Raw genomic sequence first — 26,605 nt, 5'->3', positions numbered from 1 at the left:
AATTTTTTTGTTGTGTGATCCGGGGTAGCCACCTAATCTTTCTGAGCCTCAATTTCCTCGACTTGAGCCAAAGTCAGATGCTTAACCAACCTCAGGTTTCTTGCCTGAATCAGTACTTGTGTGCATTAAGTACACTGGTACCACTTATTTATTTATTTATTTATTTATTTATTTATTTATTTATTTATTTAGGTGAAAAAATTTAGATTTAGCCAGCTGAACTCAGTTTTGTTGGCAATCCCAATTTTGTTGGCAACGTCCAAAGCATCATAATCGGGAGCCAAACATATGCTTTCTTTTCTCCGTCGGGGCTGATCAGAGTGTTGACCTTGGCCACATCATTGTCATAGAGCTTCTTCACAGCCTGTTTGATCGGTGCTTGTTGGCCTTGACATCCACAACGAACACAAGTGTGTTGTTGTCTCCTATTTTCTTCATGGCTGATGCTGGTAGTCGGGGTGGGGGTGGGGTGGGAACTTGATGGTGGCATAGCTTGTTTGTGTCAAGCTTGTTTCTCCTGGGGGTGCTCTTTCGAGGATATTTGGGCTGCCTTTGGAGGCACAGTGTCTTGGGCCATCGGAATGTAGGTGATGTGCGGATCTTCTTTCGTGACTGTGGACGCCTTTCAGCACTGCCTTCTTGGCCTTCAAAGCCTTTGCTTTGGCTTCAGCTTTGGGAGGGGCAGAGGCTTCTTTTTTCACTTTCGGTGCCATCTTCATGAAAGGGCTAATTTAATTGCTTTATTACGTAGCTGATGTATTTCTCTACCTGTTTTCCAGGATTTTTATTTGCTTCTTTTTTCTTATAGACTCTTTGATTAAAGTCTAAATTTCCTTCCTTTCAGGTTTCTCAGAGTCTAATACAGGGTTTTCCAGTCCCTGGTCGTACAATGATGTATTGCTACTAAGAAGAAAGATTTCCCAAAAGTAGTATTCCTCTTAAGGAGGCTCTTAATATTAAGCATGTGCTAAATCTTGGATTTAATAGACACTTAATGGACATTCGTTTCAGCTTGATGACCCCAAGCCCTGTGAGATTTCAGGTTTGGTGATGTTCCTCAGATTTGATGTCAACAAAAAGACAACCAAGTCTATTTTGTCCTGGCCTCTTTTTCTTTAGCTTTGTGAGTATACTGAAACTTTTGTAATGAAAGCAACATAGCTTCCTGTTACTTGGGCAAAGGACAGATCTGCAGTGTGATACAGAATTCTATTTTTTCACCTCTGCCTGTTCACTAATGAAACAGCAGCAGAAGTCACATGAGTTCGTGGTTAAATAGACAACCCATTGAAGTTAATGCACAGTGTCATTCCTCTGAAGTATACTTAATAAAAGGCTTTTAAAATATTTGTTTATTTATTTATTTTTGAGAGAGAGAGAGAGCATGTGCGTGTGCTTGTGCACGAGTGGGGGAGGGGCAGAGAGCGAGGGAGCCAGAGAATCCCAAGCAGGCTCCAAGCTGGCAGCACTGAGCCTGACGTGGGGCCCAAATTCACAAACACTCAGGAACACTCACAAACCATGAGATCAAGACCTGAGCTGAAATCAAGTGTCTGACTTAACTGACTGGGCCACTCAGGTGATCCTGCTTTATAGAAGTTTTTAAGACTAGTGTTTCTTGAGCGGTGCAGTCCCCTGAGCATCTTGTTAAAATGTGAATTTTGAGTCAGTATGTCTGGAATGGGGCCTGATATTCCCAGGTTTTACTGCCCTCAGAGCAGCAAGGCTTTAGGATAGGTGGGGTTCTTTCATGCTTCCTGGTCCTCTCGTCCCCAGTCTGACTTTGAATGTTTCTCTTTGATCTGTCCAGGTTTGGTCGCTGGCTACAGTCGCTACAGATCTTTGCCTTGGCCCGAAGTCTGACCCAGATTTGGAAACGCCCTGGGCTCGACATCCATTCGGGCGACAGCTGCTGGAATCCTTGTAGGTTTAGAGAGCTAAAAGGGAGGAAACGAGTGATGTAAATTTTAGGTCTGTACACACTTTTCAGTGTTATCATCGAAGAAGTCTGAAGAACGGGAGGAAGAAGTGAGATCTTTCCCGTTAGTGCTATAATAATTTCTGTGCAGAACTAACTTCTTATAACAGAAGGAACTATACAGTTTTTGTCATTTACGACAAAGATTGGAGACTCATGCGTCCTTTAGAGATTTATGCTTTAGTCTATAAGTAACATCAGTCTGAATAGAAGAATTTGAACTCTTCAGATGGTAAATATCTTGGGGTGCTGTAGAGCTTTGTCCCCAAGAGCGGAGACTCTAATGCCACATTGGCTTACACATTTTCCAAGGGCAATGATGTTTTCACCCTATTAGGCAATTTATGGCAACACTGAATTTGTGTTTGATAGTTGCATTGGGATGTGGCAAGCTGGAAATACAATGTGCAAAATGATTTACCAGATAAAACCACTTGAACCTTCATAACAGTTTGGCTCAGGTCTGGATAGAAAGACAGAGAAGCTCTAATTCCTCAGGTGGAGGATTTCTTTACTTACTTGTTGAGGCCAGACCTCAGACCTGTCCTCAAGCTTCAGTTGCCTCATGGTCATGTAGGGATGATAACAGTTGTTCTGTCCACATCACAGAAGGCTCAAATAAGATAGTGTGAAAACACCTTAAGAAACGTTAGACATTACTTGGTAGGAAAGTATCAATATCATTCTATCACAAAGGCCACGTTGCCCCGATCCCTACCTCACATCCTAGCATAGTAGTCCTAAAAGGAGCAAAGAGGATGTGAGTACCTAAAAGGTAAAAATATTCCTTGTTGTTCTTATTTAATAGCTCATGCTCATAATTCCACCTTTGAGTCTGTCGCCAGCTCTCCATACAGTGGTGGTTGTACAGTGTTCTGAGCACCTTCACACAGCTTTTGGTTCCACGAGTGAAGTGTGTAGAGACCCCCAGAAAGCAGTGGGATTCTTCTTGGAGTTGGAGAGACTGAGAGCACATGCATGGCCTCATTCAGATGTTAGTTTAGTCCCCTTAGTTCTTGGAGAAGCTACATTCAAGTCTGAGCCATGCCTGGATGCCAACCAGAAACTTTTGAATGGGTTACCCGGGTCATTTGTAATACTTGGATATATTCTTTTCCAAAACAAATTTAGCCAGATTCTAATCAGCTAGATCTGTAGAAAACCCTGGTTCCCGACAGGGGTTTGTGAGGCAGAATTAAGAACCTTTCCTCTCATCCCTATGGCAGCAACCTGCCATAAACTGTGACAGTTACCCTTCCTCTGTCTCTTCTCTTGACTTTTTTTCTGTCATCTTCCTCCAGGTTGGCTCATTACTGCCGACTCCGGGACGTCCAGACACTGGCCATGCTGTGCAGTGTGTTTGAAGCCCAGTCTCGGCCTCAGGGAATACCAAACCCCTTCGGACCCTTTCCCGGCCGGTCCTCTAACCTCGTGGTGTCCCACAGCCGATATGTAAGCTTGTGGCCTTCTGCTCTGTGTCTGACTTCTCCGAGAGGGAAGCATTCACAGGGCAGCGTGTTCTGACGCCGCGCCTGTCTGTCCTTCAGCCTAGCTTTACTTCCTCGGGCTCCTGCTCCAGCATGTCGGACCCAGGGCTCAACACTGGTGGCTGGAACATAGGTTGGTATGGAGCTGACTTGGCCACGCTGGATTTCTAGTGCTCTGAAGCTGTGTGTGAGTCGTTGATGTGTAAACTTCGGTTGATGGATATGCTCCACTTTTTCCTTGTTTCTCATTTCTCTTCCAATTTCTTATGATGGGGATGCTGTAGTCAGCAAGGCCTGGGCTTTCATGTTTGAACAGGCCAGTTTCCGGTATGCCTGTGTGCCTTGCTGGGTTGCTTTTCAACGTAGAACTTTGCGAAACTGACAGTGGGACTTCTTTGTGCTCACCCCGTAAGCCCAACCCTCATCCTTTGTCCTTCATGGCACCCTCCCCCCCTCCCCCCCTGCTTGCCCCCGTCATCTGCCACTTCTCTTATCCACCTCTTCCAATGCACTGCTTTCAACGTGGAGAAATAAAGATGAGACTGATTCTGGCTGGCCATAAAGACCTATTTAATGAATAAGTGTATTTGTGGTTTACGGATTTTTGCAATTTCTTTTTAAAAATCATCTTAGTTTTCTTGAGGGTGCCTGGGTGGCTCGGTCAATTAAGCACCCGACTCTTGATCTCACTTCAGGTCTTCATCTCGGGGTTGTGAGTTCAATCCCTGCATTGGCTCCATGCTGGGCATGAAGCCTATTTAAGTAAATACATAAAAATTATCTTAATTTTCTGGATTATAAAAGTGATACCTGCCCAGTGAAGAAAAACAAAAAGTATTAGAGAAGAAAATAATCACCACTGAACCTCCACCTAGAAACAATGTCTGTTAATATTCCAGAACATTTTTTCCCAATCTGTATATGTCTGTGTGTGTATATGGGGGGGGGGGGTCATTCTATATATATGATTTTGCGTTCTGTTTTTAATTGGATCATGAGCATTTTCTTATGTCATTTAAAAAGTCTTTATGAGTCATGACTGCTTTATCCAATGTTCCGTATCACTACACCATAATTTGCTGCTTGAACATTATGTGTATACTTAATTATCTGGTCACCTGAACAGTAAATACCTAGACAAAAAGGCGAGGCTGAGAAAGAGTTCTGTTCAGTTATATTTCTCAGCATCTTCCAGGGACTAAATTGGGCGCATTCTGCATTATGAGGGTGTTCAGGCCCTTTCCATGCCTTCTCTGATTTCCCTTTTTCCTTCCCATTTGATTTTCTTCAGCGGGAAGGGAGGCAGAACATGTATCTTCACCTTGGGGAGAGTCTTCTCCAGAAGAAATCCGCTTTGGGAGTCTTACCTACAGTGATCCTCGTGAGCGAGAACGTGACCAGCATGATAAAAATAAAAGGTAACGACCTTCCCGGGCGAGAGCTGCAATTTCATAATGCCTAGATTCTCCAAAATTAGGACTCTTGCCTTAAGAAAGGCATATTGAGTTCATTTGGTATCGAGCTTGTTTTTTCTTAAAGGAACTGACAGGAAATCTTTTGAGTTTTATCCAGGCTTCTGGACCCTGCCAATACCCAGCAATTTGATGACTTTAAGAAGTGCTATGGAGAAATCCTCTATCGCTGGGGGCTGAGAGAGAAACGAGCCGAGGTGCTGAAGTTTGTCTCCTGTCCTCCTGATCCTCACAAAGGGATCGGTGAATATCAGTTTCTTTCTTTTCCTGTCACTGTCTGAAAGGTCCCATAGTTTAGTTTGTCTGTAATGTAAGACTTGGAGTGAAGTGTTCTAGCTTCTCACTTTCAAGCTGCCAAAAACCCCTGCCTTTCATGACAAGCGTAAATTTCTCTTCTAAATAGAAGCAGTTCTGTGTGTGGTACTCAGATAGTGATTTGAACGAGGGGTACTTATCCATATATTCCCCTATTGTATGTATATCAAGCACATTCTTGCCCTTCTGGAGTTCACAGACAAGTAGGGAGCAAAATTAAGTAGTTATAAGTGGTGATCCGTGTTTATGAGCAAACAAAAAGGATGTTGGTGCAGGGAGGGAGAATTTTAGGTAAGGTGTTGCAGTGGACTGGGAAGGCCTTTCTGAGGGGCTGAGGTCTGAGGGGTGAGAAGGAGCCATCCGTGAGGAGAGACATAAACAAGTGAAGGAAGGCAGTGGCTAGAACACAATGAGCAAGAAGAGGGGTACCAGGTCAGATTGTAGGATAATTAGGGACTTGTAAGTCAGGGTACAGCGTTGGGCTTGTATTCGGAGTCCAGTGGTAAGCGTCCAAGGTATTAAGAGGTAAGTGACATGCTCTCATTTTTATTTTAAGAGAATCACTGGCTGTTAAACGAAGAAAGGATTGGAGGAGGGCAGGGGTGAAAGTCTGAAGGCTGTTAGGATAGTCAGAGGGAGATCTCCGGTCTAATGTCAAGCTGTGTCAATAGAGGTAGAGAGGTAGAGAGGGAGGGATTAAAAATACATTTTAGAGGGAGACTTACCATAATACGCGAACAAATTGGATGTCGGATTGTGGGGAAGAGACAGAGCTTATTAGGTAATTTCTGGGTTTCTAGCTTGAGCAACTGGGCAGGGGGTGGTGCCCAAATGAAGACAGAAAATTAGGAGCCCTGTTAGGGGCCGGAGATGTGTATGAGATGCCAGACCGTTCAGTCCCATATGTGGCCAGATGTGTGTCTGGAGCTCAAAGGGGAGCCGGGGGCTAGAACTAGGAGTCTGGGAACCTCCGTCATGTAGGCGGTCCTGAAGCTGTGATAGTGGGTACCTTGCCCTGGGCCTGGGGGTGGGGAGGGGGGAGGCCCGGTGGGGCGGGGGGAAGAATACAGGGAGAGCGAGTGCCCACCCACTCCGGGCCGTGAGAGAAACCAGCCCTTGCACTGGCGTCTAGAGGAAGAACCAGAAACAAACTTAGAATGAGACACCAGTGAGTTTTGAGGAAAAGCAAGACCGTGACCTGAAAGGAGCCAAGAGAAGAGATAGGTTTTAAAGGGTGACGTGGAAGACTGCCAGAGAGGGTGGTTTGAACACACACGGATTTCCTCTCTCCCCCGGATGCCCCAGAGCATCTATCCAGAGCTTTCCTGAAAAGGCATAACCGTGTACGGGGAACAGTGTTGGCAATAGCATTTGGGGTCAGGGAGGCAGATAGGTTAGTGGTAGCTGATTTTACGGGGCCTGAACGGACAGGTGGAAAAACAGTAACACACGTCACAGAACCACCTGCCCCAACGATGGCTCAGGATTTAGTTATGCCCAGTACCTCTGGAAGTGGCATGAAGGTAAGAGTAAGCACAGTATTGTTTGATGGCCTTTTTAGGCCAGACCCCTGCCCCTAGTTTGCAGAGCAGGTTATTACCCTTTCTCTAGCACTATAGAAAATCGGGAATATTCGTTCTCCAGAGAAGGCAGACGCCTTTCCACATTGAAAGGGCCCACCAGTGGGGCGCCTGGGTGGCTCAGTCGGTTAAGCATCTGACTTCGGCTCAGGTCATGATCTCGCAGTCTGTGAGGTCGAGCCCCTGTGTCGGGCTCTGTGCTGACAGCTCAGAGCCTGAGTCTGTTTCACATTCTGTGTCTCCCTCTCTGTCTGGCCCTCCCCCATTCTTGCTCTGTCTCTCTCTGTCTCTCTCTGTCTTAAAAATAAATAAACGTTAAAAAAATTGTTTTTTTTTAATACAAAAAAAAAAAAAAGAAAGGGCTCATTAAGCACTTAGTGTAGTGAATGAAGAAAGACCCAGGATAAAGAGCATACCCTGGGAGCTTCCAGAGAGGCAAAGCAGGTTAAGGAAAATGGATGGCACCACACTTCTCCCGAGCAGTGAACTAGATACTGGAAAGGAGAGGACAATGAATGCATCAGTGCCTTCAGAATTCTCCAGAAAATGGTTTCTCACCTGGAATTCTACCCAAATTATCAGTCACGTGTGAAAGTAAACCTTCACCCTCTCCAAGAAGGAGATTCAGTCTAAAAAAGCAGGGAGTCGGGATGATGTTAAAGGGAGATCCACGTGGCCAACCCAGAGACAGATCCAGTTTGGAGCTTCAGGAGCATTGTCTCCAAGAAGAGAAAGTTAGCAAAATATCTAATGGATTTCAGTGTCCGATATATTTATAGAGATTCAGATATTTGATAGAGGGTTCGCAGGTGAATTACGCTAAGCCAGCTAAGCAAATGAAAACAACAAGACGGTTACTAACTCTGAGAAAAACCAAATGTGCAGGAAAGGAAAAGTCATCATGGTTACGTGGCTCGGCTTGATTCATGTTCACCTAGGTAGATGGTGGGACGGGGTATATGAGTGGATGATGGGATTGAGGAGTGGAAGAAGCTGCCAGGTGAAAGTTGAGGTAATGCTTCAGTGTGGAAGTTAAGAATTGGCTTCATAAATGTGGTGTTTGAGAATAGGAAGGTAGAAACAGAAGAAAAAGTTAAATGAGTTGGAAGGTTTTCCTCCTGAGAGTGAGGGGCAAGGGAGGTAGAAGGGAATGTTGGTTTTGTTAATAAGATGTATAGCATTATAAGTTGTGTGTATATAGTTTCAATTAAAAAACCCAAACAGGGCGCACCTGGCTGGCTCTTTCGGCGGAGCATGTGACTCTTAATCTCAGGTTGTGAGTTCAAGCCCCATGTTGGGTGTAGAAATTACTTAAAATCTAAAAAACAAACCAGAGTAATACATAGATCTGCATATTGAAGGATTATTTTAATACGGATTATTTTGGTGTATGTACTTGAGGAAATGCAAATATGCAAAGTGCTATTTGGGTAATATATTTTTCAGAGCATATAAATGCATGAAAGTTTATCAGAGAGAGGATTGCAGGCCTAGAGCAGTTTGTCTTGTAGAATTAGTTTTCAGGAAAATCTGTGAGTCACAGAGGCAGGTTACTGGTATATTGCACTCTTACTGACATCCACCGTGAGAAGCATCATGCCAGGTTCTGTTGGGCGTACGAGGAAATCCAGGGGGTGGTTTGGTGGGGATGGGCAGGGGTTAACAAGAAGCCTGTAATCCAATCAGAGAAGTAAAACAGGAACTCACAAAGACTCAGATGATCTTGAAGAATGAATAATATGTTCTGATACCTTTACAAAGAGCCCTGCAAGATTTCAGAGGGAGGGGGTTATGAAAACAGACTCACAGACAAAAGCATTTAAATATTTTCATTTTTATTATTTGGAAGAATTGGACCGTTCACATATAGCAAACAGATATTGAGAGAAAAATGCTACAAGGTCACCAGGGCTACGTACAGTTAGGCTCCAAATTGCTGGAAAACCAGCACTTTCCTCTTGGGCTAATCACGTCGGCAGGGGTCATCCGATATCAGCAGTGAATTTTAGGAATAAGATTGTTTTCATTTAGGGAGTTAGATTTATAGAAAGAGGTCAGAGCTTCATCTATTTTGAGGGAGTACTGCTGGGCAGAATATTCTTTTGAAAAGCCATCTCCATCATAAGATGGGTTTTGATTTTGTCGTTTTCCACTATGGCGTGTGGTGCTTGGTCACAATGGTGGCAGAGCAAGGTGTTTGCTTTGCTTTGTCAGCCCCGCCTCCCACATCTTGTGCCAGAGGCGTGCATCTGCCCACCTCAATTTTGTTCAGTGATTTTTATTTAGCTTATTAATTAATTTATGTCTTATTTTATTTGACTTCCATTTATTAATTTAGCGTCTTATTTTTTTGGCTGGTTTTATTTACACTTGTGTAATTGATGTTCATGACACAACTCTTCCCTATGAGGGGCCATATGACACTAAGCCTCCGGAGCTGGCTTCTGCCTGAGGGTTTCATAGAGCCTCGGAAATCGTAATTTCATCATTTATGTGCCAGACGTGTTTTTATTGTCCTTATTAGTTTGTCTCTTAGGAACCAAGAATGATCCGTTTCACCTCCGCCACGTTTCACCTCACGCCCTTGCAAAGCCTACACCTGTGGTTGTATGCTTCCTTCCCTGAGATCCCCAGGTTTGTCAGTATTCCTATAAAAGATGCCTGACAGCTTCCCGATCACAAACAAAGTCTACAGCCCTTTGCATATCCAAATGTGGTGACACTTAGCGCGAACCCCACCAGCATGGTCCAGATGTGTGCCCACCCTTCTCAGTAATGGCCGGTCCGTCATGTGTAACAGTAAGAGGCAAGAGAGAAATACTAAAACTACACTTAGTGACGTAGTGTTTCTGCATTTTCTTTGTGAATTTGTATCCACTTAGAAATTGTTCACATCCACCCCCCCCCCACAAATGATTCATTAATTAATTAAATGAAATGTTAGTACAGAGCCTTAATAAGGATTTTTAGAAATTATACTTAAACTGACTTACTGTGAAGAAACACAGTTACCGATGACATTGAGTTTTTCAGGGAGATGACATTTTAGTAATTTTACCCGGAGAGATAAGGAGGATAATTAAGTTTACATACACAGTTATCTCAAATGTCAAAGAACAACACTTTTTTATTTTGTGTCTTATTATTTTATTTTTTAATAATTTTTTTAAGTTTATTTATTTATTTTGACAGAGCACAAGCAGGGAAGCGTAGAGAGAGGGAGAGAGAGAGAGAATCCCAAACAGGCTTGCAGGGTCAGCAAGCCCGACGTGGGGCTCAAACTCATGAAACTGCGAGATCATGACCTGAGCCCAAATCAAGAGTTGGACGCTTAACCAACTGAGCCACCCAGGCGCCCCAAGAACAACCTTTTTTTTTTTTAAAGCCATACTATAATTCACTATGTTGAACACACACTTTTTGCATTCTCATAATCTTTAAAGGTTGAATCTTATCAAACCAATAAAACTACTAAAGGAAATATAAGAAATTTAAACTATTAAGGCTTTTCACAAGAACATATACCAAAGTCTTACCTGACATAAACAGTCAGGCTTAGAGGGACAAGACATGGCTGTTTTTAACCAAGATCACCAAACCACTCTAATCTGTCTCAGGATTGACCTGAACCAGGACTATCATAAAATCTTTCCTTAGTTACCATGTATTTTAGAAGTCTTTAGTGGTACATTTTTGTGACCACCCACCGTCACGAAGCAGAGGGAACTGGCTCTGGCGAAAGGAAGACTCCTTCCTTTGTTGTAGGAGGTAGAAGGAATAGAGGAACAGGTAGGGAGATGCGAAGGTTTGGTGGCTGGAGATGAAGGCTTCTCTTTTCTCAAGGCAGAGGGGAGGCCGGCAGGTGAGGGGAGCAGGGTGTGTGCGAGGAGTGCGCGGGCTGCTGCGGAGGCCGGAAGTGCCGTCTGGGAATGGCAGAGAAGCCCCCCCTCCAGCCCGCCCCCGCACTGGGAGTCTTTGGTGGATTTAGTGGGAAGTGCATCTTGACGGTGGGCCTTCCCTCACTAGTGCTCGTGGAGTCGGCAGCTCCACCTGGGCCGATGTTCTGCCGGGCGGTACCGTGGAGGGAGAGGTGGGGATACTTGCGAGCAAGTGATTGGGAGGTTGGTTCGCGTCACTCAGACTGGCCCCGGGGGAAGGTGACGCCAGAAAGGGTGAAGGCTGTACATGACAGGTGAGGACCTGCGAGGCCAGGTGGGCGGAGGGTCGGGGGGGTGGGTTTTGAAGGCACCGGGGATGGTGCCAAGAACCGGGGCTGAAAGAAGAGTGAGAACCAGAAGAGAAGTCCCGAGGGAACGGGGGTGTGTCCACGGTGCCACAGGTGAGAGCAGACGAGAAGAGACAAGGGTGGCGAAGGTGACGGTCTGGAGGCAGTAATGGGGCGCGGGCCTGCCACTCCTGCCCTGGTGCTCTTCAGGAATCGAGACCAAGGTGGCCTTTGCTCCAGAGGTTGGCAGAGGTGGCAGGCTACAGGCAGGGCCGGGCGACGAGGGCACCGTCCCGGGAGAGAGCGCAGCCGGTGGGGAGGTTTGCTCCAAGCTGGCCCGCTGGAAGCGGGCCGGGCAGACGGGAGGTCGGTACTGGCCGCCCAGACTCGGGGTCATGCCTGAGGTAGACTAGGATGTGCAGGTGAGGGGGTTGGCCCTCGGGGTCTCTTCCGGGAGGCCGGGGGCCAGCTGTCAGGTGGTCCTGACCGCAGTGTCCTGACCCGGCTCCTCTCGTGCCACTTGGTCATTGGTGGGCAGGTAGGGAAGACGGCGTGAGACTGGTCAGCCGTTGCTGGGTGTCACTGAGTCCTTCGCTTCTGTCAACAAACGATCGGTGGCCACCTCCACGAGCCAGGCCCGCGCAGCTACTGGCGTAGGAGAGAATGAGGCATAGCTACCTCCTGGGCTTTTCACCCGAGGCCCCTGGCCACCAGGCGTCTGCCACGCTGTCCACCTGCACCCCGCCGGCAGGGACGGCAGCTTCTCTTTGTCAGACTTAGTGAGATTGTGGACGAAGAGCTGCTGTTGAAGAAAAGGGAGCACCATGGCTGTGATAGAATCCCGTAGAGTCCTCCAGCGAATACGTCGTTCTCACAGTGCCGTGTCCCTCTGCGGAACTAACTTACCGTGTCTCTTGTTCTGGCCATCCCCACCCGTTCGCAGAGTTTGGCGTGTACTGCAGCCACTGTCGGAGCGAGGTCCGTGGCACGCAGTGTGCCATCTGCAAAGGCTTCACATTCCAGTGTGCCATCTGCCACGTGGCGGTGCGCGGCTCGTCCAACTTCTGCCTGACCTGCGGGCACGGTGGGCACACCAGCCACATGATGGAGTGGTTTCGGACCCAGGAGGTGTGTCCCACCGGGTGTGGATGCCACTGCCTGCTTGAGAGCACATTCTGAACTTACAGACCTTGGGAGTTGTCACAAATCCCGGAGGACCCCGTAAACGCTGGACGGCAAGTTCTCCGCCAGGAGAGAGGCTCCCGAAGCCATTCCCAGCTAGACTGGGGCACGTTCCCCTCAGAGACTGCCACAGCCCCAGCCGCTCATGAGCTTTTATTTCTCTTCTCTGTGGCTGTTGATGGCAGGGATGTCACCGGGCAGGAGGAGAACAGATGTGCAGAGCCGCGTAGCCAGGTGGAAATTTCCTCGCAGAAAAGCACCTGGCTCCAGAGCCATGTTTACCTTTAAGGTGTTAACCATAAACCACTGAGCAGCATCCTTTCTGATGCCGTTTCAGACCACGGTGGGATGCAAAGGACGGTCTCCTGAGCCGAAGGACGATGGACATTAACTTAGTTGACAAGTGGGCCTGTGATGTAAATTGGTACATTTAATGGACGGGTGGGTAGTGGCCTTTTAAAAATGCTAAATTATAAATATATGATGTACTTAAAGAGTCTAAAGGTGTCTCTTTTGTTTGTTATTTCTCTTCAAGCTGATCTTCCTTGGCTAATAAAATTCAGGTAATTGTTTGGGGAAAAAAAGATTGAACAATGTTTCGTTTTTTTATTTTTATTTTTAAAATTTTTTAATGTTTTATTTATTCTTGAGAGAGAGACAGAGCCTGACTGAGGGAGGGACACAGAATCCAAAGCAGGCTCCAGGCTCTGAGCTGTCAGCACAGAGCCCCACACGGGGCTCAAACTCATAAGCCTTGAGGTCATGACCTGAGCCGAAGTCGGACGCTCAACCGACTGAGCCACCCAGGCGCCCCTGAACAATGTTTTCGTGAAATTATTTTTACCCTGCTTCTAATTGAAGTTAACTCTTTTGGATAGGACCAAAGTCAGCGCTCCCATTTTCAAAGGAAATGCTGATTTACTCTTGTCATCTGATTGGAGAAGATAGAATTTGACATTGCAGTTTCTTTCTAACCCTTTTAATCATTTTATTTAGCAAAAGGAAAATGAGATGGCTTCACAGCATTGATAGTCAAGTCTCTCATTGCCACAGTAGGTTGGCCGAGTTCCGGTAAGTTCCTTCCACTCTTCATTTGGGCTTCCTCACAGACGTTGCCCTGTGTTTATCTGCATTACAAGTGACGGTGACTTACATGTCCACCTATTTTATTCTTCAGAACGATTTTCAACCTCTTCACATATGTGCCAGGGAAATTTTTTTTTTCACATTTCTACTGAAATATATATTTGTTTCTTAGAATTTTATAGTTTCAGGGGTGCCTGGGTGGCTCAGTCAGAGTTAAGCATCCAGCTCTTGATTTCAGCTCAGGTCATGATCTCACAGTTCATGAGATTGAGTCCTGCGTCAGGCTCTGTGTTGAAAGTTCAGAGCCTGCTTGGGATCCTCTCTCTCCCTTTCAAATCTCCTCCCCACTCCCCCAAAAAATAAACGAACTTTTTTTTTTTTAAGAATTTTTCTGTTCCAAATTGATTAACTTAAGAAATATAACTACATGTCTCAAAACATGTCATGCATCACTATGTTTTAAACTGTAGGTCAGGACCCAATAATGGATTGTGACATTGATTTAGTGGATAAAAACTAGCATTTAAAAAAATTGAAATAGAGTAGAAGAGAAAAGATGAACATATACCATACATACAGTGAATATCATTTTGTGTAACTTGTTTATGAGTGTATATGCACAACATAACTTCATTTCTAACTGAGGGTTGTGGTCAAAACATTTGGAAAACACTGTTCAGGATGATGCATCTACTTTGTCCCCTATGTTGCCAGGCACAGAGCACCGTGATGTAAGAGAAGCCTAGATTGTGTGCAGTGTGAGAGCAGAGGTATATAGCCTGGGCTCTGACCAAGGTCAGATGCCGGCATCTCCGCAGACTGAGCTGAGAAACGAGGTGCAACAGGTAGGTTGGGAGGCTGATAAAGGACGTGGCCCAGGAAGCCCGAATTTCTCCACTGTCTGTTTTTCATTTGCGCTGAGGCTGCTGTAATGGCCATCACAGGATGGGTTGACTGATTTATACTAAGATAAAGGATCTGTTACCTTCTTAAATGAAATCACACCATTTGCAGAGAACAGTCTTTTCTTGTTCCCCACTGCTCAAACTAATGTAAAATCTGTCCCTATCTGTCCTCATCAAGAATTAGATGTTTTTATTGTTTTAGTTTATTATAATAACCTTGTCTTCTAAAACTAAAAAATCATCATAATGAGTGTTAAGAAATTTAAAGCTTAAAAGATTACATAATGTTGGGGTGCCTGGGTGGCTCAGTGAGTTGAGCATCTGATTCTTGGTATCAGCTGAGGTCATGATGTCATGGTCATGGGATCCAGCCCTGGGCATAGAACCTGCATGGGATTCTCATTCTCTCTCTGTCCCTATCCCACTCATGGGCTCTCTATAAATACATACATACATACATACATACATACATACATACAGAAGTAAAAGATTACATAATCTCTTCTTTCAACACCTGTGTTCCTTTTGAATTTCTAAGTTACCAGAACAAAAGCCTAATATATATGTATATTTTTCCAAAGTCTAATATTTTAAAAATATTTGCATTTCAAGGGGAGCAGGAAGATGGTGGCACATTGGGAGGACCCTAGGCTCACCTTGTCCCACGAACACAATTAGATAAATATCAAGTCATCCTAAATACCCCAGAAACCGACCTGAAGACTGACAGAACAAACTCCACAACTAAAGGTAGAGAAGAGGACACACTGAAGAAGGTAGGAAGTGTAGAGGCATGGTTTAGGGGGGAAATGGACCATGGCTGCTGCAGAAGAGAGGGAATTGTGGCCTCAGAGAAGGATGAGAGAGAAGAGCACACAGGCGGATGCATGAGGGGAATATTTCCCCAAGGCCATTGGCTTAGAAAATGAGAGGGGCCGAATTTCATGAGTGCTTGCAACCAGTGGAGCTTAAAGCCTGGAGTTTTATTTTATTTTATTTTTTTTTAAACTTTTTTTTTTTTTACGTTTATTTATTGTTGAGACAGAGAGAGACAGAGCATGAACGGGGGAGGGGCAGAGAGAGAGGGAGACACAGAATCGGAAGCAGGCTCCAGGCTCCGAGCCATCAGCCCAGAGCCCAATGCGGGGCTCGAACTCACGGACCACGAGATCGTGACCTGAGCTGAAGTCGGACGCTCAACCGACTGAGCCACCCAGGCGCCCCTTTTTTTAAATTTATTTTGTTTGTTTGTTTGTTTTTATTTTTTTTTTTACGTTTATTTATTGTTGAGACAGAGAGAGACAGAGCATGAACGGGGGAGGGGCAAGCCTGGAGTTTTAAAGGTCAGTGGACTTGGCTGGGATAGACGCTGGAAGACACTGTGCTGCTCCTGGAGGGAAGGCAGGCAAACAATCCAGGGGCATACCGCATGGGAACTGATTTGAAGAGTGCCTAGGGTACACAGTCGGGAGAGTATTTGCTGTTCTTAGAGCACATCTCTGAAGAGGCAGTGTTCACAGAGACACCTCTCCAGGAACAAAGGAGCTGACTGGCGTCATTTCCCTCCCCCTCAGCATAAACACACCGACCAATGGGAAGCAGTGTAACACAGACAGTGGCTGCCCAATTTGCTACACTAAGTCCCCCCCCCCTTCCAGTGGAACTGCCTTTCTCAGTCATGCATATCTCAATCCATTGTGGCAGGCCCCTCTCCCAAAAGACTAGCACAAACCTGTGCCCATACCATGTCTCCTAACAAGAGTTTTGCAGGTGTCTTAGTTCCAGTGGAGGCAGTAACTGGTCTCATTTCACAAGCAGACCAGAGCACTCCTAGTTAAAACTTGCCACATTCAAGCCAGGGACCAAACACTGCCCACCGTAGGCAAAGAGAGCCTCTGCAACGATTGACCTGAAGGATAGAGCATCCAGAACACAACAGCAGAGCACACACTAGAGCCACTCCCTGAAGTGCCAGGCTCTGAGCACTACATGACCTCTTCTTCATAAGGCCATTGCTTTCACAAACAGGAGACATAACTGGCTTTTCTAACACAGAGAAGAAGGAAGAGGCTTAGACAAAATGTGAAGGCAGGAATTTATCCCAAATGAGAGAAGATAAGGCCACAGCCAGAGATCTAAATGAAACAGATATATGTAACATGCCTGATGGAGTATATAAAGCAACGATCATAAGTATAGTTACTGGGCTTGAGAAAAGAATGGAAGACATCAGTGAGACACTTGCCACAGAGATAAAAGAGTTAAAAAAGAATCAGAGATGAAGGGTGCAGAAAAAATGAGATTAGGAATACACATGATACAATGAGCAGCAGCAGGCTGGAAGAAGCAGAGGAACAAATTAATGACCTAGAAGACAGTAGTGGAAAGCAATGAAACTGAACAGAAGAGAAGAAAATTATGCAAAATGAGGATAGACCTAGGGAATTCAGTGACTCGGAGTCCCAGAAGAAGAAGAGAAAGGGGGCAGACTATTTGATAACAAATAGCTGAAAACTTCCCTAATCTGGGTAGGGAAACAGATATACAGGTCCAGGAGGCACAGAGAACTCTCATCAAAATCAACGAAAGCAGGCCCACAGCAAGATACATTGTAATTAAATTTGTAAAATAGAGTAATAAAAAAAAATCCTAAAATTAGCAAGACAAAATAAGTCATTAACTTACAAAGGAAAACCCATAAGGCTAGCTGGAGATTTTTCAAAAGAAACTTGGCAAGTCAGAAGGTAGTGGCATGATATATTCAAAGTGCTGAATGGAAAAAATCTGCAGCCAAAAATACTGTCTCCAGCAAGTCTATAATTCAGAATAGAAGGAGAGATAAAGAGTTTCCCAGACAAAAACCAAAGGAGTTTGTGACCATTAACCAGCCCTGCAAGAAATATTAAAGAGGTCTCTTTGAGTGGAAAGGAGAGACCAAGAGTGACAATAAAGGTGGGAAACACAAAGCAGTAAAAATGACTATTTCTGTAAAAAAAAAAAAAAAAAATCAGTCAAGGAACTCACACAAAAAAAGGATGTAAAATACATTAGCATATACCTAAAACATGGGAAGGAAAGAAGAGAATGGATTCAAACCTAAATGACCATCAACTTAATATAGACTGCTATATGCAGATTTTATATACAAACCTATTGGTAACCATATATCAAAAACCACTAATAAATATGCAAAGAGTAAAGAGAAAGAAATCCAAATATACCACTAAAGAAAATCAGCAAACCATGAAGGAGGGAAAAACAAGAAAGGATCAGGGAAAAACTCCAGAAACAACCACAAAACAAGTAATAAAATGGCAATAAATACATGTCTATCAATAATTACTGTGAATGGGCTAAATGCTCCAGTCAAAAGACATAGGGTGACAGAATGGACTTAAAAAAAAAACAGACCCATCTATATGTTGCCTACAAGAAATTCACTTCAGACCTTAAGACACCTGCAGGTTGAAAGTGAGGGGATGGAGAAATATTTATCATGCAAATCAATGTCAAAAGAAAGCCAGAGTAGCAATACTCATATCAGACAAACGACTTTAAAACAAAGACTTTTTAAACAAAGAATGACACTATATAACAATAGAGTGGACAATCCAGCAAAAAGATATAACAACTTTAAACATTTATGCACCCAACATGGAAGCACCCACATACATAAGACAATAATAAACATAAAGGAACTAATCTATGATAATAATAATAATAGGGTACTTTAACACCCTGATTACATCAATGGGCAGATCACCTAAACAGAAAATCAACAAAGAAACAATGGCTTTGAATGACACGCTGGACCAGATGGACTTAATAGATATATTCAGAACATTTCATCCTAAAACAGCAGAATATACATTCTTTCAAGTGTACATGGAGCGTTCTCCAGAATAGATCACATATTAGGCCACAAAACAGGCCATAACAAACACAAGAAGATGAAAGTCATACCATGCACCTTTTCTAACAACAACACTATGAAACTAGAAGTCAACCACAAGGAAAAATCTGGAAAGATCAAAAATAAATGGAGGTTAAATAACATCTTACTAAACAATGAATGAGTCATCTAGGAAAAGAAACTAAAAAAATATGTGGAAACAAAATGAAAAGAGTTGTCCAAAGCCTTTGGGATGTGGCAAAAGCAGTCCTAAGAGGGAAGTTTATAGCAATACAGGGCTACCTCAGGAAGCAAGAAAAGTTTTAACCTAACCTAACACCTAAGGGAGCTAGAAAAGAACAATAAAGGAAGCCTAAAGCCATCAGAAGGAAGGAAATCATAAAGATTGGAGCAGAAATAAATAATATAGAAACTAAAAAATCCATAAATAAAGCAGAGGGGGAACTGGGTGGCTCAGTCAGTTAGACATTATTAGTTCAGGTCATGATCTCGCAGTTCACAAGTTTGCGTTGGGCTCTGTGCTGACAGCTCAGAGCCTGGAGCCTGCTTCAGATTCTGTGTCTACCTCTCTCTCTGCTCCTCCTCTGCTCACACACACACTCTCAAAAACAAGTAAACATTAAAAAAAACAAAACAAAACAAAACACAGATCAATGAAACCAGGAACTGATTCTTTGAAAAAAATCAATAAAATTGATAAACCTCTAGCCAGACTTATCAAAAAGAAAAGAGAAAGGGCCCAAATAAATGAAATCACAAATGAGAGAGAAATAACAACCAACATCACAGAAATAGAAACAATTATAAGAGAGTATCTTGAAAATTTATATGTGAACAAATTGGACAATGTAGAAGAAATGGATAGATTCCTAGAAACATATAAATTACCAAAACTGAAATAGGAAGCAATAGAAACCTTGAACAGACCGATAACTAGCAAGGAAATTGAGTCAGTAATCAAAACACCCCCAACAAACAAAAGTCCAGGACCAGATGGCTTCACAGGCAAATTCTTCCAGAAATTAAAAAAAAAAAAAAAAAGTTAAAACCTATTTTGTCAAACTTCCAAAAAATAGAAAAGGAAGGAAAAGTTCCAAATTTATTCTACGAGGCCCGCATTATCATCATACCAAAACCAGATAAAGACACTGCTAAAAAAGAGAACTATAGGCCCATATCCCTGATGAACACAGTTGTAAAAATTCTCATTAAAATGCTAGCAAACTGAATCCAACAATACCTTAAAGAAAAGTCACTCACCACAATCAAGTGCGATTTATTCCTGGTTTGCAAGGGTGGTTCAATATTTGCAAATCAATCAGTGTGATATTTCACATTAATGCGGGATAAGAGCCATAAAATTATTTCAGTAGGTGTAGAAAAAGCATTTGACAAGAAGTACAACATCCATTCATGATAAAAACTCTTAACAAAGTGGGTTTAGAGGGAACATACCTCAACATAATAAAGGCCATATATGAAAAACTCACAGCTAATATAAATGGGGAAAAACTAAAGAGCTTTTCCTCTAGGTCAGGAACAAGGCAGGGATGTCCACTCTCACCACTTTTATTCAACATAGTATTAGAAGTCCTAGCAGCAGCAATCACACAACAAAAAGAAATAAAAGGCAAGGAAGAAGTCAAACTTCCACTATTTGCAGATGACATGACACTATATATAGGAAACCTTAAAGACTCCACCAAAAAACTTCTTGAACTGATAAACAAACTCACTAAAATCACAGGATACAAAATCAACATACAGAAATCTGTTGTGTTTCTGTACATCAATGAGGAAGCAGCAGAAAGAGAAATTAAGGAATCAATCCCATTTACAATTGTACCAAAAACAATAAGAATAAACCTAATCAGAGTAGAATAAACCTAATCAAAGAGGTGAAAGACCCGTATTCTGCAAACTATGAAATACTGATGAAAGAAATTTAAGACGATGCCAAGAAATGGAAATACATTCATCGTTCATGGATTTGAAGAACAAATATTGTTAAAATGTCTATCCTGCTCAAAGCAATCCACACATTTAATGTAATTCCTATCAAAATACCAACAGCATTCTTCGCAGAGCTAGAACACACAATCCTAAAATTTGTGTGAAAGCACAAAAGACCCTAAGTAGTCAAAGCGATCTTGAAAAGGAAGAGCAAAGCTGGAGGCATCACAATTCCCAACTTCAGGTTATATTACAAAGCTGTAGTAATCAAGACAGATGGTACCTGCACAAAAATAGACACAAAGATCAATGGAACAGAATAGAAAATCCAGAAATGAACCCACAGTTATATGGTCAGTTAATCTCCTGCAAAGCAGGAAAGAATATTCAAGGGGAAAAAGTCTCTTCAACAAATGGTTTTGGGAAAACTGGACAGCTACATGCAAAAGCATGAAACTGGACCACTTTCTACCCCATACACAAAAATAAACTCAAAATGGACGAAAGACCTAAATGTGAGATCCGAAACCATAAAAATCATAGAAGAAACACAGACAGCAACTTCTTTGACCTTGGCCATAGCAGCTTCTCTCTAGATATGTTTCCTGAGGCAAGGGAAACAAAAGCAAAAGTAAACTATTGGGATTATATCATAATTAAAAGCTGAAACCATCAACAAAACTAAAAGGCAACCTATGGAATGGGAGAAGATATTTGCAAATAACCCTTTATAGGGTTAGTATACAATATAAAGAACTTATAAAACTCAACACCCGAGAATTCAATAATCCAATTTAAAAATGGGCAGAAGGGGCACCAGGGTGGCTCAGTCAATTAGCATCCAACTCTTGATTTCGGCTCAGGTAATGAGCTCACCGTTTGTGAGACTGAGCTCCACATGGAGCTCTGTGCTAACAACGTAGAGCCTGCTTGGGATTTTCTCTCTCCCTCTCTCTCTGCCCCTCCCCTACTCACTCACTCTCTTTCTCTCTCTCTCAAAAATAAACTTTTTAAAAACATGGGCAGAGGACATGAATAAACATTTTTCCAAAGAAGATAAACAGATGGCCAACAGACATAAAAAGATACTCAACACTGCTCATCATCAGGGAAATGTAAATTGGTACTACAACGAGATCACCTTACACCTGTCAGAATGGCTGAGCTCAACAACACAAGAATTAACAGGTGTTGGCAAGGACGTGGAGAAAAGGGAACGCTTTTGCACTTTTGGTGGAAGTGCAAACTGGTGCAGCCACTGTGGAAACAGTATGGAGGTGTCTCAATACGTTAAAAATAGAACTACAATCCAGCAATTGCACTACTAGGTATTTACCTAAAGAATACAAAAATACTTATTCAAAGGGATACATGCACATGCATCCAAAGGGATAGCAGCATTATCTACAATAGCCAAATTATGGAAACAGCCCAAGTGTCCATTGATTGATGAATGGATAAAGATGTGGTAGATATACACAATGAAATATTTCTCAGCCATAAAAAAAAAAGAATGAAATCTTGCTATTTACAACAATGTGGATGGAGCTAGAGAGTATTATGCTAAGTGAAATAAGCCAATAAAAGAACAAATACCATATGATCTCACTCATGTGGAATTTAAGAAATAAAGGGAAGAGGGAGAGAGAGAGGTAAACCAAGAAATAGACTTTTAACTATAGAGAACAAACTGATGGTTACCAGAGGGGAGGTAGGTGGGGGGATGGGTTAAATAGGTGATGGGAATTAAGGAGTGCACTTGTGATGAGCACCGAGTGATGTTTGGAAGTGTTGAATAAAAAAAATAATAAAGTGAGGGGCAGCTGGGTGGATCAGTTGGTTAAACATCCAACTTCAGTTAAGACCTCATGGTCTTGAGGTTTGTGAGTTCGAACTCATGTTGGGCTCTATACAGACAGCTCAGAGCCTGGAACCTGCTTCGGATTCTGTGTCTCCCTCTCTCTCTACCCGTCCCCTGCTTGCACTCACTGTCTCACTCTCTCTTTCAAAAATAAATAAACATTATAATTTTTTAATTAAAAAAGTAAGAAAGTGGAGTAAACTTGAACTCTTAAAAAAATTGAAGTGTCGTTGACACATAATGTTACTAGTTTCAGGGGTACAACATAGTGATTTGACAACTCTATACATGATGCTATGCTCACCACAAGTGTAGCTATTATCTGCATCATACAACGCTATTACAATACCTTTGCCCATACTTCCTAGGCTGTGCCTTTTATCTCTGTGACTTACTCATTCTATAACTGGAACCCTGTACCTCCCACTGTCCTTCACCTATCTTGCCTATGACCCCGCCCCCTCCCTTCTGGCAACCATCAGTTTGTTCTCTGTATTTATGGGTGTTGTTGTTTTTATTATTCATTTGTTTTCTAGGTTCCTTATATGGTATTCATCACACCTTCTTTACCCATTCATCTATGGACGGACACTTTGGTATTGTACATAACATCTTCCATGTCTTGACTATTATAAATAATGCTGCATAAACATATATTTTCTCAAGTTAGTGTTTTTGTTTTTTCTGGATAAATACTGAGTAGTAGAATTACTGGATCATATGGTATTTCTATTTTTAATTTTGGGGGGAGGCTCTATACTGTTTTCCACAGTGGTTGTACCAATTTATATTCCCACCAACAATACATGAACGTTCCTTTTTCTCCATACCCTCGTCAACACTTGTTATTTCTTGTCTTTTGATTCTAGCCCTTCCGACAGGTGTAAGGAGATATCTCATTGTGGGTTTGATTCATATTTCCCTTATGATTCGTAATGTTGGGCATCTTTTCATGTATCTGTTGGCCATCTGTATATCTTCTTTGGAAAAATATTCAAATTCTCTGCCCATATTGGGCTTTTTTTTTTTTTTTTTTTTTTTTTTGCTCAACTGTTGAGTAGTATATGTCTTTATGTATATTGGATATTAACCCTTTATCAGATACGTCATCTGTAAATATCTTCTCCCATTCAGTAGGTTTTCATTTTGTTGATAGTTTCCGTTACTGTGAAAACGCTTTTTATTTTGGTGTAGTCCCCATAGTTTATTTTTGCTTTTGTTTCCCTTGCCCCAGGAGACATATCTAGAAAAATATTGTGACAGCCAATATCAAATCAATTGTTGCCTATATTTTCTTCTAGGAGTTTAATGGTTTCATGTCTTCCATTTAGGTCTTAAATCCATTTTTTATTTTTGTGTGTGGTGTAAGAAAGTTAATCAGTCCACTTGTATCACTATTGTCAAATTTTTTAACCTTTTTAAGCCATGGATCTATTTTTGCAAATTGGAGGTATATTACGTACTAGTAATAATGAAAATGCAAATGTAATAGCATAGTCATTTGATAGACAAGATTAAATGGCAATATAGTCTTTATATGCTCATGTGCAATCTTTGAGGATATCATTAAGAACATATTAAAATCATAGTTAATATTATGTATCAAATTTGAGAAAACATATACACACACCAAATTATCTATTTACCTTTGAAGGCTTGACCTGCAGACCAACTGGGAACACCCATGGTTTGAAGATCTCACTTGAGAAATAACTAACTGCTGTAGAAGATGGGGAGCCATCAAGGAGAGTTAAACGGGAGAGTGACAGGTCAGGTTTTAATTTGACCATGTGCACGTTACAGGTGAAGAGACAGTAGAAAGGGACAGTGGTTAGAAGTCCATTTCTGTGCCTTAATTAGGATGGCAACAGTGGGAATACAGACACTAAGGCAAAAGGAGATGAAAACCATCTCCTTGGGAAGAATGCTTAGCCTCAGTACTGCCTCCCAGACGGGGAGAGCAGCTGTCACTAAGAACACTTAAGCACGGGGAGCTTATACTTCTCTGTACCACTATCCTATTGTGCCAGAATTTGTTCTTTTAAACTTCCGTTTTTAGGTCATTGTAGATTCACATACGGTTGTAAGAAATAATACAGAGTGACGTGGTATATTCTTCATCCACTTTCTCCCTGTGGCTTCATCTTGTGTAATTGTAGTAAATATCACAATTAGGAAATTTACTTTGGTACTATCCTTCAACCTTATTCACCAGTTTTACATGCACTCGTGTATGTGTATGTGTGCGTGCACGCGTGTTTAATTTCTCTGCAATTTTATCATCAGTTGATTTGTGCATCTGCCGCTACCACAGTCCACATACAGAGCAGTGGTCCTTTGTGCTGCCCTGTGATAGCCACAGTTACGCACCCACACACACACACACACACACACACACACACACACACACACACATACCTCCTAAGCTCCTGGCACCTACTAATTTGTTTTCCAGATCTGGGATTGTAGAGTTTCAAGAATGTTCTAAAAATGGAATTATACAGTATATAATCTTTTGAGTTTGGCTCTTCATCGTAATTCCCCTGAGATCCAACCACGTTGCTTGTGTGTATCAATAGCTTGTCTCCTTTTATTGCTTAGTATATTCCATGGTATGGATGGACCACAGTGTTTAACTGTTCACCTTTTGAAGGACATTTGGGTTGTGTCCAGTTTTCAGAATTGATTTTTTTTAATGTTTATTTATTTTTGAGAGAGAGATAGTGAGAGTGCGCATGCACGCACACACACACACACACACACACACACACACACACACACGAGAGGGAGGGGCAGAGAAGGAGAAGGAGACACAGAATCTGAAGCAGGCTCCAGGCTCTGAGCTGTCAGTACAGAGCCCAACGTGGGGCTCGAACTCACAAACTGCGAGATCATGACCTGAACCAAAGTCAGCTGTTCAACTGGCTGAGCCACCCAGGTGCCCCTTCAGAATTGATTTTTAAAAATTATTTTAATTTCTTCTTCCAGAAAGTTTTCACTGCAATCAGTGGAAAAATACATGGAAACAAACAAACAAACTCTCCCCAACAACTAGTGTTAACAAGCTTGTGCTTATCCTTACACACTTTTCTCACATACGAATATGCAAACAAATACAAGTTATTTTTTGTGTGTAGAATAATGTGGTCGTATTATACGCTTTACACTGCAATTAGCCTTTCTCACTTTATGAAAATACTTTATAACATCCTTCCAGATGTCAAAGAAGAACTTCCCGTTTGCAGCAACACTACCTAGGAAATATCAGAACTGGTACGGCCACGGGCCAGGGGTTCTGGTCTGGACAGGAGAGGGTAGACTTCCCTCTCCCTGCTCTTCCCCGCAAAGTACAGCTCTTAACTCTGGAAACAATGCAGGAGACGACCAGAGAACTCTGCAAGGTGGAAAAAGAAAGGCGAGCTGGTAAAGACACCAGGGCTAGGGGAACGACATAGAGGGAGGACGTTTTACAACCCCTCACCCAACTGAAGGAAGCGACCTGCACCCCGCCTTTTCCAGCCGCCACCCGAGCAGTAGAAGGCAGCCCAGGTGGAACAAGAGCTCTGCCAACACCAGGTGAGGCAGTAGCCCCAGCAAAAGATCGGTTGGGAACTCGCTGACACCGAGCAGTCCCCCCCCGAGGCACCAGGTGGCTGGAGACTCCGGCAGAGGAATCTCAACATGACCAGCACCTGGTTCAGGAACTCTCTTTGTTCACGTGCCTGCAGAGACCAGAGAGTCGGCCTGGAATACTCCTTTGGTCCCCCCAGGCAGCACCGGCTGGGACCAGCGGAGCCCCAGTGGCGCCAGATAAATTAAGCACCCTAAAATAATAGCACAGAGTCTCTGAAAATTAAATTGTCATTGGAACCACAGTCCAGAAAAGTAGGACAGGCCCACCTAGAAACCTTAAACGTGAACAGGGTGACTGCTTGCTAAAACATAAGACTTAAATAGGACCCAGAGCCTCCTAACAGACTAGCCGAAATGTCCGGGATACAATAGAAAATCATCTGTCACACCAAGAGCCAGGCTGACACGACTCAAATAGAAAAGACAGTCAACTGACCCAACACAGCAATGAGTAGATGTTAGAATCTGTTGACAAGGATTAAACAAACATTTTTTTAATGTTTCATTTATTTTTGAGAGAGACAGAGTGAGAGCGGGGGAGGGGCAGAGGAAGGGAGGGAGACACAGAATCCGAAGCAGGTTCCAGGCTCTGAGCTGTCAGCACAGAACCTGATGCGGGGCTCAATCCCATAAACTGTGAGATTACGACCTGAGCTGAAGTCGGACACTTGACCGACTGAGCCACCCAGGCTCCCCTGGGATGGTGCAGTCTTAGATGAGCCCCATGGTAACTCTGCGCGGTGGTTCATCCACCTTAGGTTCTAGTTTCTCATTCCGATTTTAGACCTTCCACTCTCTTCCCTTATGGTGGTTGTAACTGTTTTCCAGTAATACCTGTGGTCAAAAAGCAGTTAAAACTCTTAGGAATAGAGTCAAATGTGATGTCTGCCATCACTTTGAAAATATATAACTCGTCCTGGGAGACTGGTTATTGCCTATGAAACCAGACATCAGAAGTCCCCAGTGCTGCCACTGGGGAGATTGACTGCTTGTGTTCAGGTAAGATCTATGGATA

The 26,605-nt window shown here is 43.0% G+C and overlaps 1 protein-coding gene across 5 annotated transcripts in view; it reads left to right on the top strand.

Moving 5' to 3' along the window:
• WDR59 (WD repeat domain 59) overlaps window positions 1–26,041 on the top strand; it is a 97,823-nt gene extending 71,782 nt beyond the window's left edge. For 3 of the 5 annotated variants that reach the window (XM_003998247.5, XM_006941739.4, XM_011290212.3), the window contains 6 exons: window positions 1,811–1,923; window positions 3,280–3,430; window positions 3,526–3,598; window positions 4,757–4,883; window positions 5,038–5,180; window positions 12,001–12,742. In XM_003998247.5, the coding sequence (XP_003998296.1) occupies window positions 1,811–1,923; window positions 3,280–3,430; window positions 3,526–3,598; window positions 4,757–4,883; window positions 5,038–5,180; window positions 12,001–12,236 (843 nt within the window). In that variant the 3' untranslated portion in view covers window positions 12,237–12,742. Of the gene's footprint in view, window positions 1–1,810; window positions 1,924–3,279; window positions 3,431–3,525; window positions 3,599–4,756; window positions 4,884–5,037; window positions 5,181–11,595; window positions 12,743–14,039; window positions 14,171–14,842; window positions 15,007–23,611; window positions 23,727–25,174 lie in introns of those variants that run through there. The other 2 variants (XR_006590833.1, XM_011290210.4) reach the window with 2 other exon arrangements.
• Window positions 26,042–26,605: the final 564 nt, after the last annotated feature.

Source organism: Felis catus, chromosome E2 (assembly GCF_018350175.1).
Source record: "Felis catus isolate Fca126 chromosome E2, F.catus_Fca126_mat1.0, whole genome shotgun sequence".
Taxonomy (NCBI): Eukaryota; Metazoa; Chordata; class Mammalia; order Carnivora; family Felidae; genus Felis; species Felis catus.
The sequence above is the reverse complement of the archived record's forward strand: the minus strand, read 5'-3'. Positions and strand labels throughout refer to the sequence as shown.